The following is a 14,330-nucleotide window of genomic DNA, read 5'->3' as shown; positions in this document are numbered from 1 at the left end:
CCTCTGACCTCTGGGATCAACAAGGCATTTGCACCCACAGAACTGCCGCACACTGGATATTTTCTCTTTTTCGGACCATTCTCTGTAAACCCTAGAGATGGTTGTGCATGAAAATCCCAGTAGATCAGCTGTTTCTGAAATACTTAGACCAGCCCCACTATCACCAACAACAATGCCCCATTTAAAGTCACTTAAATCACCTTTCTTCCCTATTCTGATGCTTCGAACTGCAACTGATCGTCTTGACCAAGTCTACATGCCTAAATGCATTGAATTGCTGCCATGTGGCTAAATAGAAACAAGCAGTTAGACAGATGTACCTAATAAAGTGGCCGGTGAGTGTATATATTGATATATTCAAGACACACTTTTTTATTAAATAATTCACTTTCAAATGTTCGTATGATGCTCGTTATACATATAAAAGTAACATTGTAAGATTTGCCCATGTTTCCTAATTGTTATTAGTATGGTTATCAGTAAATGGGTAATATAAATATATATTGATATATTTAAGACACATTTTTTTATTAAATAATGTATTACATTGTTTAAAATGTTCATATGATGCTTTCTATACATATAAAACTGTCGTTGTAAAATCTGACCATGTTCCCTATATGTTATTAAGAGCCTAAACAATAACAGAATGATATAATTATAACATATAATATTTTTTTGCCAGTATAATAACCCTTTATTTTATTATTCTATTGATTAATCCCCCTTGAGTTTATGTAATTTATGTAATCATTTTATATGCTTCATAATATGGGTCAAATATAAAAAAAGGTTGTAAGCATCAAAACAAATAAAGCATACTAAACTTTTTCAAACTTGTTTTTACAAATAAATTAATTAATTAATTCATTTTCTTTTCAGTTTAGTCATTTTATAAATCTGGTGTCACCACAGCAGAATGAACCTCCAACTTATCCAGCATATACTTCAAGCAGCGGATGCCCGTCCATCTGCAACCCATCACTGGGAAGCACCCATACACTTTCATTCACACACATACACTACAGACAATTTAGCTCACCCAATGATATTATTTATTTAATATTTATTTAATTATCCATTAGTTTATTATTCTATTGATTGGTCTCGCTTGAGTTAATTTAATTAATGTAATAATTGCATATGCTTTGTAATATGGGTCAAAAAGCATCAAAACAAAACTAGTTTTTAACAAGAAATTTATGATCATTTACAATATTACACTAATATGATAACATAAGATTTTATTTAGTTTAATTAATTTTTCATAATTTAATTATATATTTCATTAATACTTTAAGCAGGTCAGATTAGGTATGTTGTTTCATTTTGCATAAATATATCTGTTACAATGACTGGCAGCTTATATTTATAAAAGTTATATGAATCATGAAGTAAATTTGTTATTTTGATGCAAACACCAAAATGTGACGTCTCATATTTGAAATTTGACAAAAATGTATTATGTTTGTATTTATTTGAGCTTGTTTATAACGTCAATAAAGGGATAGGGTATATGCAGAAGGACTTGTAATTTTGCAGTAACCTGGGTCGAACACTACCGGTGAACTATACGCCGTTACAAAATCAGCACGTTTAAGGTCTGTTTTCCTAAAAAAATCAACGATCTTCACTGCATGGAAGATATAAAATGGATCTCAGAATGTACAAGAAGCACTGCATTATATGACATTTTCCCATGCCATGTCTTCAGGGATGCCAACTTTTGGCTTTAGCTTGCCCTATGCCAACAAGCCCTGCCCACACCAAACCACACCCCCATTTATTTATAAATCTATAAAAATTATGTTTTTTTTATCAAATATTTATTATTAATAAAAGTATTATTAATATTATTATTATGAAATTATTATTATATTCTAATAAAATAAAATAATAAATTCTAAATGTAACTGGAAAACAATGTAAAGACTAAAGTGATATGCTAAGATAATTTAAGAATTTTTTTTGCATAAATATATTAATTTCATTAGAATGAAATTCTATAGACAATTGTAAACAACACAAAAAGTATGATTTATAGAATTGTCTGTTGTGTGTTGTCTTAGACCTGACTTATGGCAGAGAATAAGGTTTATTAAGTCTAAACTCCAAATTGTCCCTAGTGTATGTGTGTGAATAGGAGTGTATGGATGTTTCCCAGTGATGGGTTGCTGCTGGAAAGGCATACGCTGCGTAAAACATATGCTGGATAAGTTGGCGGTTCATTCCACTGTGGCGACCCCAGATTAATAAAGAGACCGAAAAGAAAATCAGTGAACGAATGCGGTCTAAACTCCCTTCTTTCTGCTTTATACAAAAAAATAATAATCTATTAGGAGCCATGAGTCAAAATAAGATCATGATATTGTTTAAACTTCAGACTTTAAAAACTCATTGCAGGCTGACACCTGTAGCCTACATAAAAGGCTGTTAGCCCTGCCATTAAATGCACCCCCTCTGAAATATGCATCTATTAACTGAAATTGATACAATCTTTTTAATAACACAGTAAACCCTTGCCTTACAGAAGACAGAGAGTCCTAATGAAAGTCTATGAAAGGGGTGCATTTTACCGCAGGGGTGCGTTTCTTGGCAAAACACAAAGCATAAGTGGCGTGTGAGCAGCGCATATTTTTTTTACATGAACGTTTACAACTGGGATTCATACCCGGAAAGGGAATGCGAGCATCGAGAGGTGTGCGGGCATGTCATCTGTGCGCATGCGTCAGTTTGTTATTGTTTACATGGCTTTCACCAGTCTTGATTCAGTTGCACATAGAGAATAACATCTTTATATAATGAAAAAAGTCTTTAAAACCGTCTTTATTAAAGCTAAAAATATAATTCACAGAGATTTTTCAGCGTGAGAAAATGGATGTGTGGCGTGAGAGCGTGAGAATATTGTCAGTTGCGTGACTCTCACGCCAAATGCGTGAAAGTTGGCAGCTATGCATGTCTTGAAAATATGAATTTATTTTACTCCATTATAGTCAATGGAGTTTCTGTGCTAGCCTGCTCACCATGATGGGTGCGTGCGTGCAAACGGCTGTTCATCTCATTTTACACTTGAGCAACTAAATCAGGGGTGGGCAACCCTGTTCCTGGAGAGCCACCTTCCTGCAGATTTCAGTTGCAACCCATATCAAACACACCTGCCTGTAATTATCATGTGGTGTTCAGGTCCTAATTAATTGGTTCAGATGTGTTTGCTATGGGTAGCAACTGAAATCTGCAGGAAGGTGGCTCTCCAGGAACAGGGTTGGCCACCCCTGAACTAAATGAACGCCAAAATCTATTTAAATGATTATATTTTAATTACATTACAACATCAATGCTGTAAAAGGAACCATATAAAATTGAAAAAGTCACATTAACCGTTCACCTGATGTTTATCCGCATGGAAAGAAACAGTAGCTGTGCATGTACCCTACTGAAAGACGAATATAAATATAAATATGAATAAAGAAAAAACAGACTGTGGCGATTAATAATTGAGTAGTTTAAAAATGCATCTCGAACAAAAGACTACAAGTAGCGATCGCCATATGTCACAATAAACCGTGACGAGCAACCATAGCCAGTGTCCTGTAGTACACTGCTGATGAATTCAGTGGGGTAGGAACCCAAAGTTGACTTGCAGTGTTTTTTGTCGAGCGGGGATGAATGAACACTTCCTGTACTGTTGAAACTAGCAAACTCACCCTCCACTGCAGAAGGTAAGAAATTCACAACATACTTCTATTATGCTGTGCTTTACTGCAGTAAATTGCAGCTTTGGAGGCAAAAGCATTTTAAAATAATACAGGTTATAATGTAAAGTTATTTTAGCGGCCCCTGTGCTGTTTATTGAGTAGTAAACCGGTTTGCTAACGGCAGATGCTCATGTGTATATGTTCCCACATGGTTTGTATCATAATAAAGAACAAAATTATTTTTAAAAGTCCAAACTGATTATTGAGGACTTTATGCGTTTTTAAAAGTACATAAATTAACGTAAATATGTTTGGAAATATCTTACATATGAATGACTTGGTTGAAATGAAACATGCCTTGTCATTGATTGAAGGGTGCTTCGGCCAATCAAAATGACAGTTGATTCTTAGTCCCGCCTTTTATCTCAAAACTGTCCAATCAGTGGAACCGGAGTCGCTCTCTGATTGGATATGAACTCCAATGCCAACATCGCGCTACTACATAGCAAGCAAGCGAGCTGTTGTGCTTTATGCTACTTCACTACATTTGAAGTTGGCTAATCCAGATCTCATTTAACACTTCTCTTTGTTTTTACATAGATTTGCGTTTCAACATGTTCCTGACAAGATCAGAATATGACAGGTGAGATATCAATGATATTTGTGCCGTGTAATTTAACTGCTTTGAATGTCTTTCATTCACTTGTTTCATGTTGTTTCGTAAGCTATTGCTCATTTACAATTATATTTAGACACATCTATTGAAGAAATAAAAGAAATCCACAGCATGTTTTCAACTATCCTGTCTTAGAACTTTCACTTTCAGTTTTGTTTTGCCAAATAAAATACTCACTGGATTAACTATTTAAGTAATTACAAAGAGTGAATGACATTGTAAATATAGGGTTTATATCATATTAACATTTCTGTTTCCATTCTCAGAGGAGTAAACACTTTCTCACCAGAAGGAAGGCTTTTTCAGGTTGAATATGCCATTGAAGCCATCAAGGTGAGCCAAGATTTACTAACTAACGTTACTATAATAAGTTGTAATAGGTGCCAATATGACAGGGCTCGAAATTAACCTTTTTACTTGGTAGCACCAGTGCTCCCATATTAAAAAATGTAGGAGAACCAGAAAAAATTTAGGAGCCCCACTGCAAATTGTATAATAATGAATTTATTGTTTTTAAAAACAACATCGATCGGGACTAACAAAAATCATAAGCAACTCGTATAAATTATAACTAACTGATTCTGTAATGATTTATTGATATTTGCGCAATAATTCCAAAATGAATGTCTAAAAATTATAAAATATTAATGATGTCGATGAGGACAATAATACAATAATAGTAACAATAAATTACATTTCTTATTAGAGGTGTGAACCTATACTGGGGCCTGTTTCAGTAAGGAGGTTCAAACAACTCAGAGTTTAAACTTGAACTCTGAGTTGATTTACCGAGAGATTAAAAACTCAGAGTTTTCGGTTTCAGAACAGCTGATCTGAGTTGGGTCAATCAACTTCGAGTAGACCAACTCAGAGTTAAGCGCGCACACCGTGACTTTAAAAAGGCATTATCAATGGAGCGCAGACATTACGAGTGACTATGGCAATATCTTATAAAAGAGATCACCATTTCTTTCTCCGGCTGAACTTGATGTTCTCATGCAAAGTTATAGCAAATATGAGCTTATATATTTGAAAAGAAGCAGCCATCAGTGAAGAAGAGACAGTTAGCGTGGAAAACAGCTGCTCAAGTTAATGCCTAATTTCACTTTTTAAGAACTTAAATATTTAAGTATAATAAAATAAGTAATGTAATTTGTGACGTTTATATATTTTTTTCTGAACTTTTTTTTATACATTTATTAGTTTTAAATGATTTAACAGTGCACTTGTGTGTCTGCCTTTTTATTGATCAAGTGATATAGGTTAATATAACATTTAGAAGGTAAGCAGTACTAAAAATTATTTTTAGAAAGAATAATAATCCCATTAATCTAGTTACAGTGCATATCGAAGGTGAATTTAATTTAATTATTTATAAAAAAAAAGGATAAGCCATTCTCGTACAGTTCTTCTGTGTGTGACTAAAATGTAGGCAATAGCTATGTTTCCATCCAAATATATTACATAAATGTATGTGCAAAACTGGAATATTGCATAAAAGATCCGAATAAAATTCCATCCAACGAGTCAAAGAGAAAAAAAATCGTCACTTCCTGATTAAACTGGCACCAAATATCAACAGTAAAAGCAGAATTTACTGTGGTAGAAGAAGCTGAGTCAATTAATTCTTTATTTAGCCTAATTAATGTACTTGCGCCTCGATGTCAGAAGACAACGCTGAAACACAATAAACACGTGGGGGCGTCTGAAGCCATGAGACGCGGAGACTCTTGACACGCACCAGACGCTCGGAGGTAATTAATAATATACACTAATACTGAAACAGTTAAGGCATTTTAGAATGACTAAAACAATATTTAAGACATGTTACAGTGTGCTCAGCCTGCTGGGTTGTTCATTTACACACATTTTCATTATCATATGATCATGATCTTTTTTTTTAATGTACATGCTGTAATTTGTTCAGTAAAAGTGTTTCCATCGTCGTTTATGCGCAAATTTTCTATCAAATAAAAGTTTATCCTACTCAGTTATGCGCGTTTTTTATGCATATTTTAAAAAATTATGTGCATCATGACGTTTTTATCAATCGTTTTTATGCACGTATCCAAAATAAGCATAAAAATAGGTGGGTGGAAACGTAAGGCTAAGGCGAGAAATACCGCTTCATCTTTAAAAAAGGGGAGGAGACCGACAGAAACTCTGAGTTTAGAGAATAAAACCTGCTTCTGACCAGGTTAGATTCACAGAGTAAGTTACCACAGTAACTGACTCTGAGTTAAAGTTACCTCTCTTTCAGAAACAGGCTTGACTTACCCTGCTTTCTCGAGTTTAACAAACCTGCCATTTTGAAACGGAAAACCCAGAGTTTCTCTCATTTCAGGGTTAAAATACTCTGAGTTTTCAGTTAACCTCCTTTCTGAAACAGGCCCCTGGTCTCACGGTTCGGTTACGATTATCATGCCATTGATTCGGTTCAATTCGATATCTCGGTGCAGTGACGATGCTTTCCATACACAGTGTTGTATTTTGGGGGGTGGCTTTAACAAGCTGTCTGTATAAACACACACACACACGGACACAGCACCACACTGTCTTTCATTCACACACATAAACAAACATAGACAGCAGCAAACAAACACACGCCACGCGCGCTTGCTCGCTCGCTCGGGAGTGATATTGTGAGACCGCCCACTCCTGGTAAAATTACACCAGAGTTACCGACGGCTCCTGCGTTTTATTCGGAAACTTATTCATATATATGCATACAGCTGAGAGAAAAAGAGAGGGGAGGAAAAGCAGATGAAATGGGCCACAGTGAGAGAGAGAGAGAGAGAAATGGAGTTCTTTCATTCCCTCAATCGCAGAGAAATAGGGGCTTCTGCAGTAAATTTCAATGAAAGACTGTACAGAAATCACACACATGGAGTGAAATTGTGCATAGTTGGCGCCAGGACTGTTAGGAGTGTAAATACCGGCACTCACCTCCCTCGCGACAGAGCGCAAATGAGGTAAATAACGTCAGTACATAATAACCAGTTATGATTATTACTGAAACGTTACCGAATTGTCAGCGTCTGCATCGCGGTGCACCGAAGAAACAATTAATTTTGTCACCCCTATTTCTCGTAATCATGCTGCCTTGAATGCGCTTGAATGAGGGTCATCCACTATAAAAAGTCTTACTGTTACATTTTGGAAAATAAATATGGTTTGCATCAAACAAACATGAAGCATTGCAGTAGGAAATATACTTTTTGCACTATTTTGCACTATACACTTGCACGCTCAGGAAAACTGCACATTTTATAGTGTTATGTGCTGACTTACATTTTTCTGTGTTTGTGAAAAAAAGCTGTCAAGTCAGCCGACTCAATATATAAGCGGGGTAGAGAACGATTCTTGTGATGACCACCCGCACAATACCTTCTTTGTCAAAAGCCAATCACTCAACTAGTCCATTCCAACGAGGTGTGCCTAAATGGACACTACAAAATTTTACACCTTTACATCGGACCATTCCTTTTTAATTCACTCACAATGCGATGTTCAGACCCCACTGCGTTAACCAAGTCAGGCAAACTCTCCCACTCTATTTTTTTTCTTCTGTCAAACTTGCAAATAACACTGTTTTTCTCCGGTCTACCTCCGAAAGGAGCACCTCCAATTCACATTCTGTTCAAAGTTTCTCTTTTTGCTTGCTTTTGCCATTACTTTTTCACTTGGTTTTGCCAAAGTGGAATCATTGCCATATTTATTAGGAAGCAGGGAGGGGTTTTACGCACTTTAAATGTTTTAGTAATGAATTCAACGCAAGTCTTCATGCATGAGGCCGCTGGTCATCTGAAAGCGGAAGGACATGAGTGATTAACAGCTAATATGAACCAATATAAGATCTACGCAGCAGGGAAGAGCGATTCAGCCGTTTTTAGAAAAAACAAATCTGGTCCCACAACAAACATTATATGCAGTCGTACAAATGCTCCCAAATATATTATGAGATCAAATTTTGGGCACATATGCGACCAAAATCGTTGAAATTTCTAGCCTTTTATGATATCTAATGCTTATTATCAGCTGATTATAGTATGTAACCTTTCTCATGGTAAATATTGAATGTAATTCTCTTTGCTTTGTGTGTTTTTCCAGTTGGGGTCCACAGCCATTGGCATTCAGACATCAGAGGGAGTTTGTCTTGCTGTGGAGAAGAGAATAACCTCTCCTCTGATGGAGCCCAGCAGCATTGAAAAGATTGTAGAGATCGACTCTCACATTGGTGAGACAGAGGCTGAAATAACATTGTCATTAGCTATGTTTCCATCCACCTATTTTTATGCGCAGTTTGGATATGTACATAGAATATCAGTAAATGGAAACGCCATGATGCACATAAGTTTTAAAAATGTGCATAAAAAACATACGCGAATAATTGAGTAGGATAAACTTTTTATTCGTTAAGAAAAAAAAACTTGGTATGTGGTACCAGTTAATCAGGAAGTGGCGATTTTGTTCTTATTGGATGGAAATGCTGCATTATTTGCATGTCTTTTATGCAATATTGCAGTTTTGTGCATAAATTTAATTTGCATCTTTGGATGGACACAGCAATTGTGGATAATTGTAGTGAAATATTAATAATCATGTTTCATTCTCAATATAGGCTGTGCCATGAGTGGCTTGATAGCTGATGCCAAAACTCTTATTGACAAAGCAAGAGTAGAAACACAGGTTGGTGAAAGTCTGTCACTTAAGTACAAGGTTACTTCAAATGTTTATTATGATGTTGTAAACCTCTGTGTGTTTTTGCAGAACCATTGGTTTACCTACAATGAGACGATGACTGTGGAGAGCGTAACACAAGCCGTTTCTAATCTTGCTCTGCAGTTTGGAGAGGAGGATGCTGACCCCGGCGCTATGGTAAGACATGTTTGGGTTAAGTTTTCTTCAGTACATAAGTGCTCAGAGGCCATGCATTCAGATAATATTTATCTAATTTTCTCGTGATCATGGCCCTGCAAACCAAGAGAGATGCAGACGCACATTCGTACAACACACGTTAAGGGCGTTCAGAAAAGCCAATTGCATCGCGCTCATGATTATCGTACATTCATGATTATTTGCATGTATATGAATATATATTCCCATTTTAGAGTGTAGGTTCTAGTCGGCGCAAAAAGTTGTTGCATGTTTGAATTAGATTCTGAAGAATGTTTTTGTTTCATTTTAAGTTTGCTTTGCTGAAATGTTGAAATCACTAGATAATCAATCAAGTCGTGATCTTGAGAAAACGAGAGAAAAAATATTTGAATGCATGGCCTCTTAGGACTTCCGCACTTCAGTGCTCTTCTTGTGTTTTGATAATAAATATGCACTTTTTTTGTCTTTAGAGCCGTCCTTTTGGTGTCGCATTGCTTTTCGGAGGTGTGGATGAGAAAGGACCTCAGCTGTAAGTAGTCATTTGTTTTAAATATTGTTTATAAAGAGGATATAAGAGTTTTCAAAAAGGGTCACAATTACAGTAAAATGCCAGTTGTTAAGTGTTTTAGTGTAATTTAATATATTTGAGTTTGTGAATTAATAAATATGTATATTGCATGTTGTAAAGGCATTTTCACATCAAGCTTGTGTACATCGTGCATTTTTAAAATGTTCTTTCAGTAAAAAAAAAAAAATCAAAACATCTGGAGCACATACATGCTTTCTTTAAAAAAAAGTTGTATGTATTATGCATGTTTTTCTGTAGAAAAGTTTTCATATGTAAGATAAATATTGATTCATACAATATTTTATTTATTTATTTATTTTATATAGCAAAGTTTATTTATATTAAAATATATATAAAAATAGTTTTTAAGCATCTAATCATTCACATCACTATTGAGATGCATCAAAAAATAATTACACAAAACAATTACACCAGTTGCATGTGACCTGCATAAATACAGATCGAAATCCATTTTTTGGAAAGTTCATTTGCACAAGTTTGAAAACGCCCTTAATGTAATGTGTGAAACATATATATATATATATATATATATATATATATATATATATTATATATATATATATATATATATTATATATAAAGGAACAGCTAACCTGGTGATTTTGTTCATATATATTTTATTTATTCATAAAGACTTGATTACATTGTGAAGTGTTTATAAATCACACCAACCTTTTTATATACACAGATACCACATGGATCCTTCAGGCACTTTTGTCCAGTGTGACGCGAGAGCAATCGGCTCAGCATCTGAAGGCGCTCAGAGCTCTCTTCAAGAGGTTTACCACAAGGTAAATACCAACTGCTTATAAACATCTTGGTCTTTTATCTGCAGGTCATCATCAATTTTTGATCTCATTTTGGCTATATACTCCCACATTTTTTATTTTTTTTATTTTTTATATATATATATATATATGAGCAATATCACACTCGTAGCAGTGCGATATGGCTGTATATCGGCAGTGCCGATATACAGCTATATCGCACTGCTACGAGTGTGATATTGCGTTTATACAACAGTTTGACGGCATTATTGTGTATATAAAAACAAAATCAAACATGGATAGTCTAAAAAACCCTTTTGCATGAGGAACTACTTTTTTTCCCGGATTCTAATCATAAGCTGACAGTTAAACAGTTGAGCGTGCATCTTTTAAAATTTAGATCTCTAGTGCCTGCTTTTTGCTGGTTGTATGTGGGCGGAGTAATACACAAAGGGTATAGAGGCTGTAGGAGTTCTGATATTGCAGGATATCGCACGGCTATCAGCCAATCAGATTTGAGAACCAGACAGATCTGACAGACAAAACTGTTGTATAAATGTAATGTTGTTCTGGTTCTCAAATCTGATTGGCTGATAGCCGTGCGATATTCTGCAATATCAGAACTCCTACAGCCTCTTTACCCTTTGTGTATTACTCCGCCCACATACAGCCAGCAAAAAGCAGACACTACAGATCTAAAGTTTAAAAGATGCTTGCTCAACTGTTTAACTGTCAGCTTATGATTTTAATCAAATGTGGAAGAAAGTAGTTCCACATACAAAAGTGTTTTTGAAACTCTCCGTGTTTGATTTTGTTTTTATATACACAATTATGCCGTCAAACTGTTGTATAAACGCAATATCACACTCGTAGTAGTGCGATATGTCTGTATATCGGCACTGGTGGAAGACGTGCGATGACACGAGGCCGCAGGGCGAGTGCATTAGTGCCCCCACCAGTGCTGATATACAGCCATATCGCACTGCTACTCATGTAATATTGCTCATATACATATATTATTAGCCCTTTTAAGCAATTTCTTTAGTCTACAGAACAAACCATTGGTATACAATAACTCGCCTACTTACCCTAACATGCCTAGTTAACCTAATTAACCTAATTAAGCCTTTAAATGTCACTTTAAGCTAATAAGAAGTGTCTTGATAAATATCTAGTGAAATATTATCTACTGTCATCGTGGCCAGCAATCTGTCATACTGTCATTCCAGCCGCAACCCATTGCTTGGAAACACCCATAAACACTCATTCACACACATACACTACAGGCAATTTAGCTTACCTAATTCACCTATAGCGCATGTGGGGAAAACCGGAGCACCCGGAGGAAACTCACGTGAACACGGGGAGAAACATGCAAACTCCACACATAGATGCCAACTGACCCAACCGGGGCTCGAACCAGCGACCTTCTTGCTGTGAGGCGATCGTGCTACCAACTGTCACTATAATGCCCTACTACAAAATTTAGTTTTTATATTAATTACAGTAATATTATTATATAATATGCAAATTTGTATGATTTATGTACAATTTAAGTTGTACTTTGTCTACCAAACTAGTTGTTCTAGTTGTATCTGTATTACAACGTTTAAATTAAAGTTAAAAGTATTTTGTATTATTTAATGTGTTGAGCTTTTAGTTACTATACTCTCAAAGTTTTTCTGCCCAAGTCCACAATTTTTTATTTAATAATAGCAGAAAAATATAATAGCAAACAATATCCACATTTTCCCTGGCCCCACTTCTAGCTTATATATTTTATATTAGTTTGTGTTTGTTTCTGTACTGCATATCAAACATATGCATATTAAATGAAATCCATCAGATCCCCAATGTCACAGCTAGGTTATTTCCGGATGGTATTTTCACAGAGCAAAGTGTTTCTCCCGAGAGAACCCTACAGATCAAATTGGAGCCCTGTGCTCAGAAAATAAGAGTCCTTTTTTTAAATCCACCCCACCCATCTCCCCATTCCAGTATGTCATGCCTCTACTAGTGTAACCTTGCCCATGTGACCCTAAAATCTAATAAGCAGGACGCACTGTCCAAAAGGCTTCTTCATAAATCTAATTGCTTCCAAGCAAAATTCCACAAGTTACACTATGGATGTTGCTTTTTCCTCCCGCTAAACAAACGTCTTTGTCTTTTCCAGTCTATGACGTTAAAGGATGCCATTAAGTCTTCTCTCACTATCCTGAAACAAGTGATGGAGGAGAAACTCAATGCCACCAATATTGAGGTAACAATGCTCAAGCGATCACATGGTGTTGGTCATATGAAATATAATTTAATTTAAACATATTTCTAAGTCATGACTGTTTTCTTCTCTTTCCCTGCAGCTTGCCACAGTAGAGCCGGGCAAAACCTTTCACATGTACACAAAAGAAGAGCTGGAGGATGTCATCAAGGATATCTAAACGTGCTAAGCATAACAGATGTTCAATATGAAAAGTCCAGTGTAATTTTTGTGTGAATCATCACACAGCAGAATGGATACATAATACTCTGACTGCATTGTAGGGTTTGCCTGTTCAGACGGGAATCGAATCTTTATACTTTTCTTTTTCCTTCTGTCAGTCCCAAAATTTCTATAGTTCTGTACAAGCACAGGACAGCAGATATTGTCATTGAAATAACTGGGGGGTTCTTTTTGTTACCAATCACTGCGTTAATAAACTGTTGTTGAAAATGGTGTTTCAATAATTCTTTTTCCTCTGAGTATCTCACTTATAGGCTGATAAAAATAAAAGCTAATTTAATTATAAAGATATATATGTAATGTCACTTGTTATGTGTCGATAACCATTTTCAAGGTATACCGCGGTTTGGAAAAGTCAAGGTTTTAAACTTGCCAAAATATTCTGCCAAAGTTTTTACATTTTGTTTTCAGTTTTTTTTAGGACGGCAGTATCTTTAACAGAAAAGATATCCAAAGATGCCATTTTAAACTAATGAAGGCCGCAGAAGTCAATGATTCATTTGAAATATTTCTTAAAATAAAATATCCTGTGTTCAAAGGGGAAAAAGTTCTTGTTTTTACCCAGACATTTATAAAGCATCTGGTGTATAGCAGTGATCTCAATACTGTGAAACCGCGATATTTTTATTCAAGGTCATCATACCAGCAGAATCTTATACTGACCCATGCCTAAATGCCACGCATTTGAGGTGGTATGAACTCCAATGAATTTGTATGTTTAGCAAAATAGAAATATATATTCTTCTATAAAATAGTATGTATTTAATATTTTATTTATTTATGCTTTACTGCCATGTAGACATGGGCCGGTACAAGATTCTGACTGTATGATAACCATTCATAAAAAATATCATGGTATTGTGATTTCTGCTCCAATATAAGTTCTTTTTAAATGTCTATAGGAAAAAACAGGGCGTGTGCAGGGTCTTAAAATGTCTTAAATTTCAAAAGCAAAATTTTAGGCCATAAAAACTCCTCAATTCGCTGAAATATTGTGTTGTAGGTCCTAAAACTTTTTAAGCAGGTATTCAAGAGTTCCTACTTGGATATGCTTGGCATTAACAGCAGGTTTGGCATGCTTTCCCGGGAGGTACTCAGAGATAACTGAGCCCAAGGCTCTTGCCCGGTCAATAAGCAATTACAGTTGAAGTCAGAATTATTAGGCCCCCTGTATATTTTTTTCCCCATTTTCTGTTTAATAGAGAGATTTTTTCAGCACATTTCT

The 14,330-nt window shown here is 35.4% G+C and overlaps 1 protein-coding gene across 1 annotated transcript; it reads left to right on the top strand.

The window, feature by feature from the left end:
• Nucleotides 1–3,661: 3,661 nt before the first annotated feature.
• On the top strand, nucleotides 3,662–13,315 carry psma5 (proteasome 20S subunit alpha 5). The gene is given in 10 exon segments (NM_205708.1): nucleotides 3,662–3,719; nucleotides 4,296–4,338; nucleotides 4,638–4,704; nucleotides 8,482–8,608; nucleotides 8,993–9,060; nucleotides 9,142–9,249; nucleotides 9,720–9,778; nucleotides 10,527–10,629; nucleotides 12,779–12,865; nucleotides 12,966–13,315. Coding segments are annotated over 9 exon segments (726 nt in total). The 5' UTR covers nucleotides 3,662–3,719; nucleotides 4,296–4,309; the 3' UTR covers nucleotides 13,044–13,315.
• The last annotated feature ends 1,015 nt before the right edge of the window (nucleotides 13,316–14,330 follow it).

Source organism: Danio rerio, chromosome 11, assembly GCF_052040795.2.
Source record: "Danio rerio strain M-AB ecotype USA chromosome 11, GRCz13ab, whole genome shotgun sequence".
Classification (NCBI taxonomy): domain Eukaryota; kingdom Metazoa; phylum Chordata; class Actinopteri; order Cypriniformes; family Danionidae; genus Danio; species Danio rerio.
The sequence above is the reverse complement of the archived record's forward strand: the minus strand, read 5'-3'. Positions and strand labels throughout refer to the sequence as shown.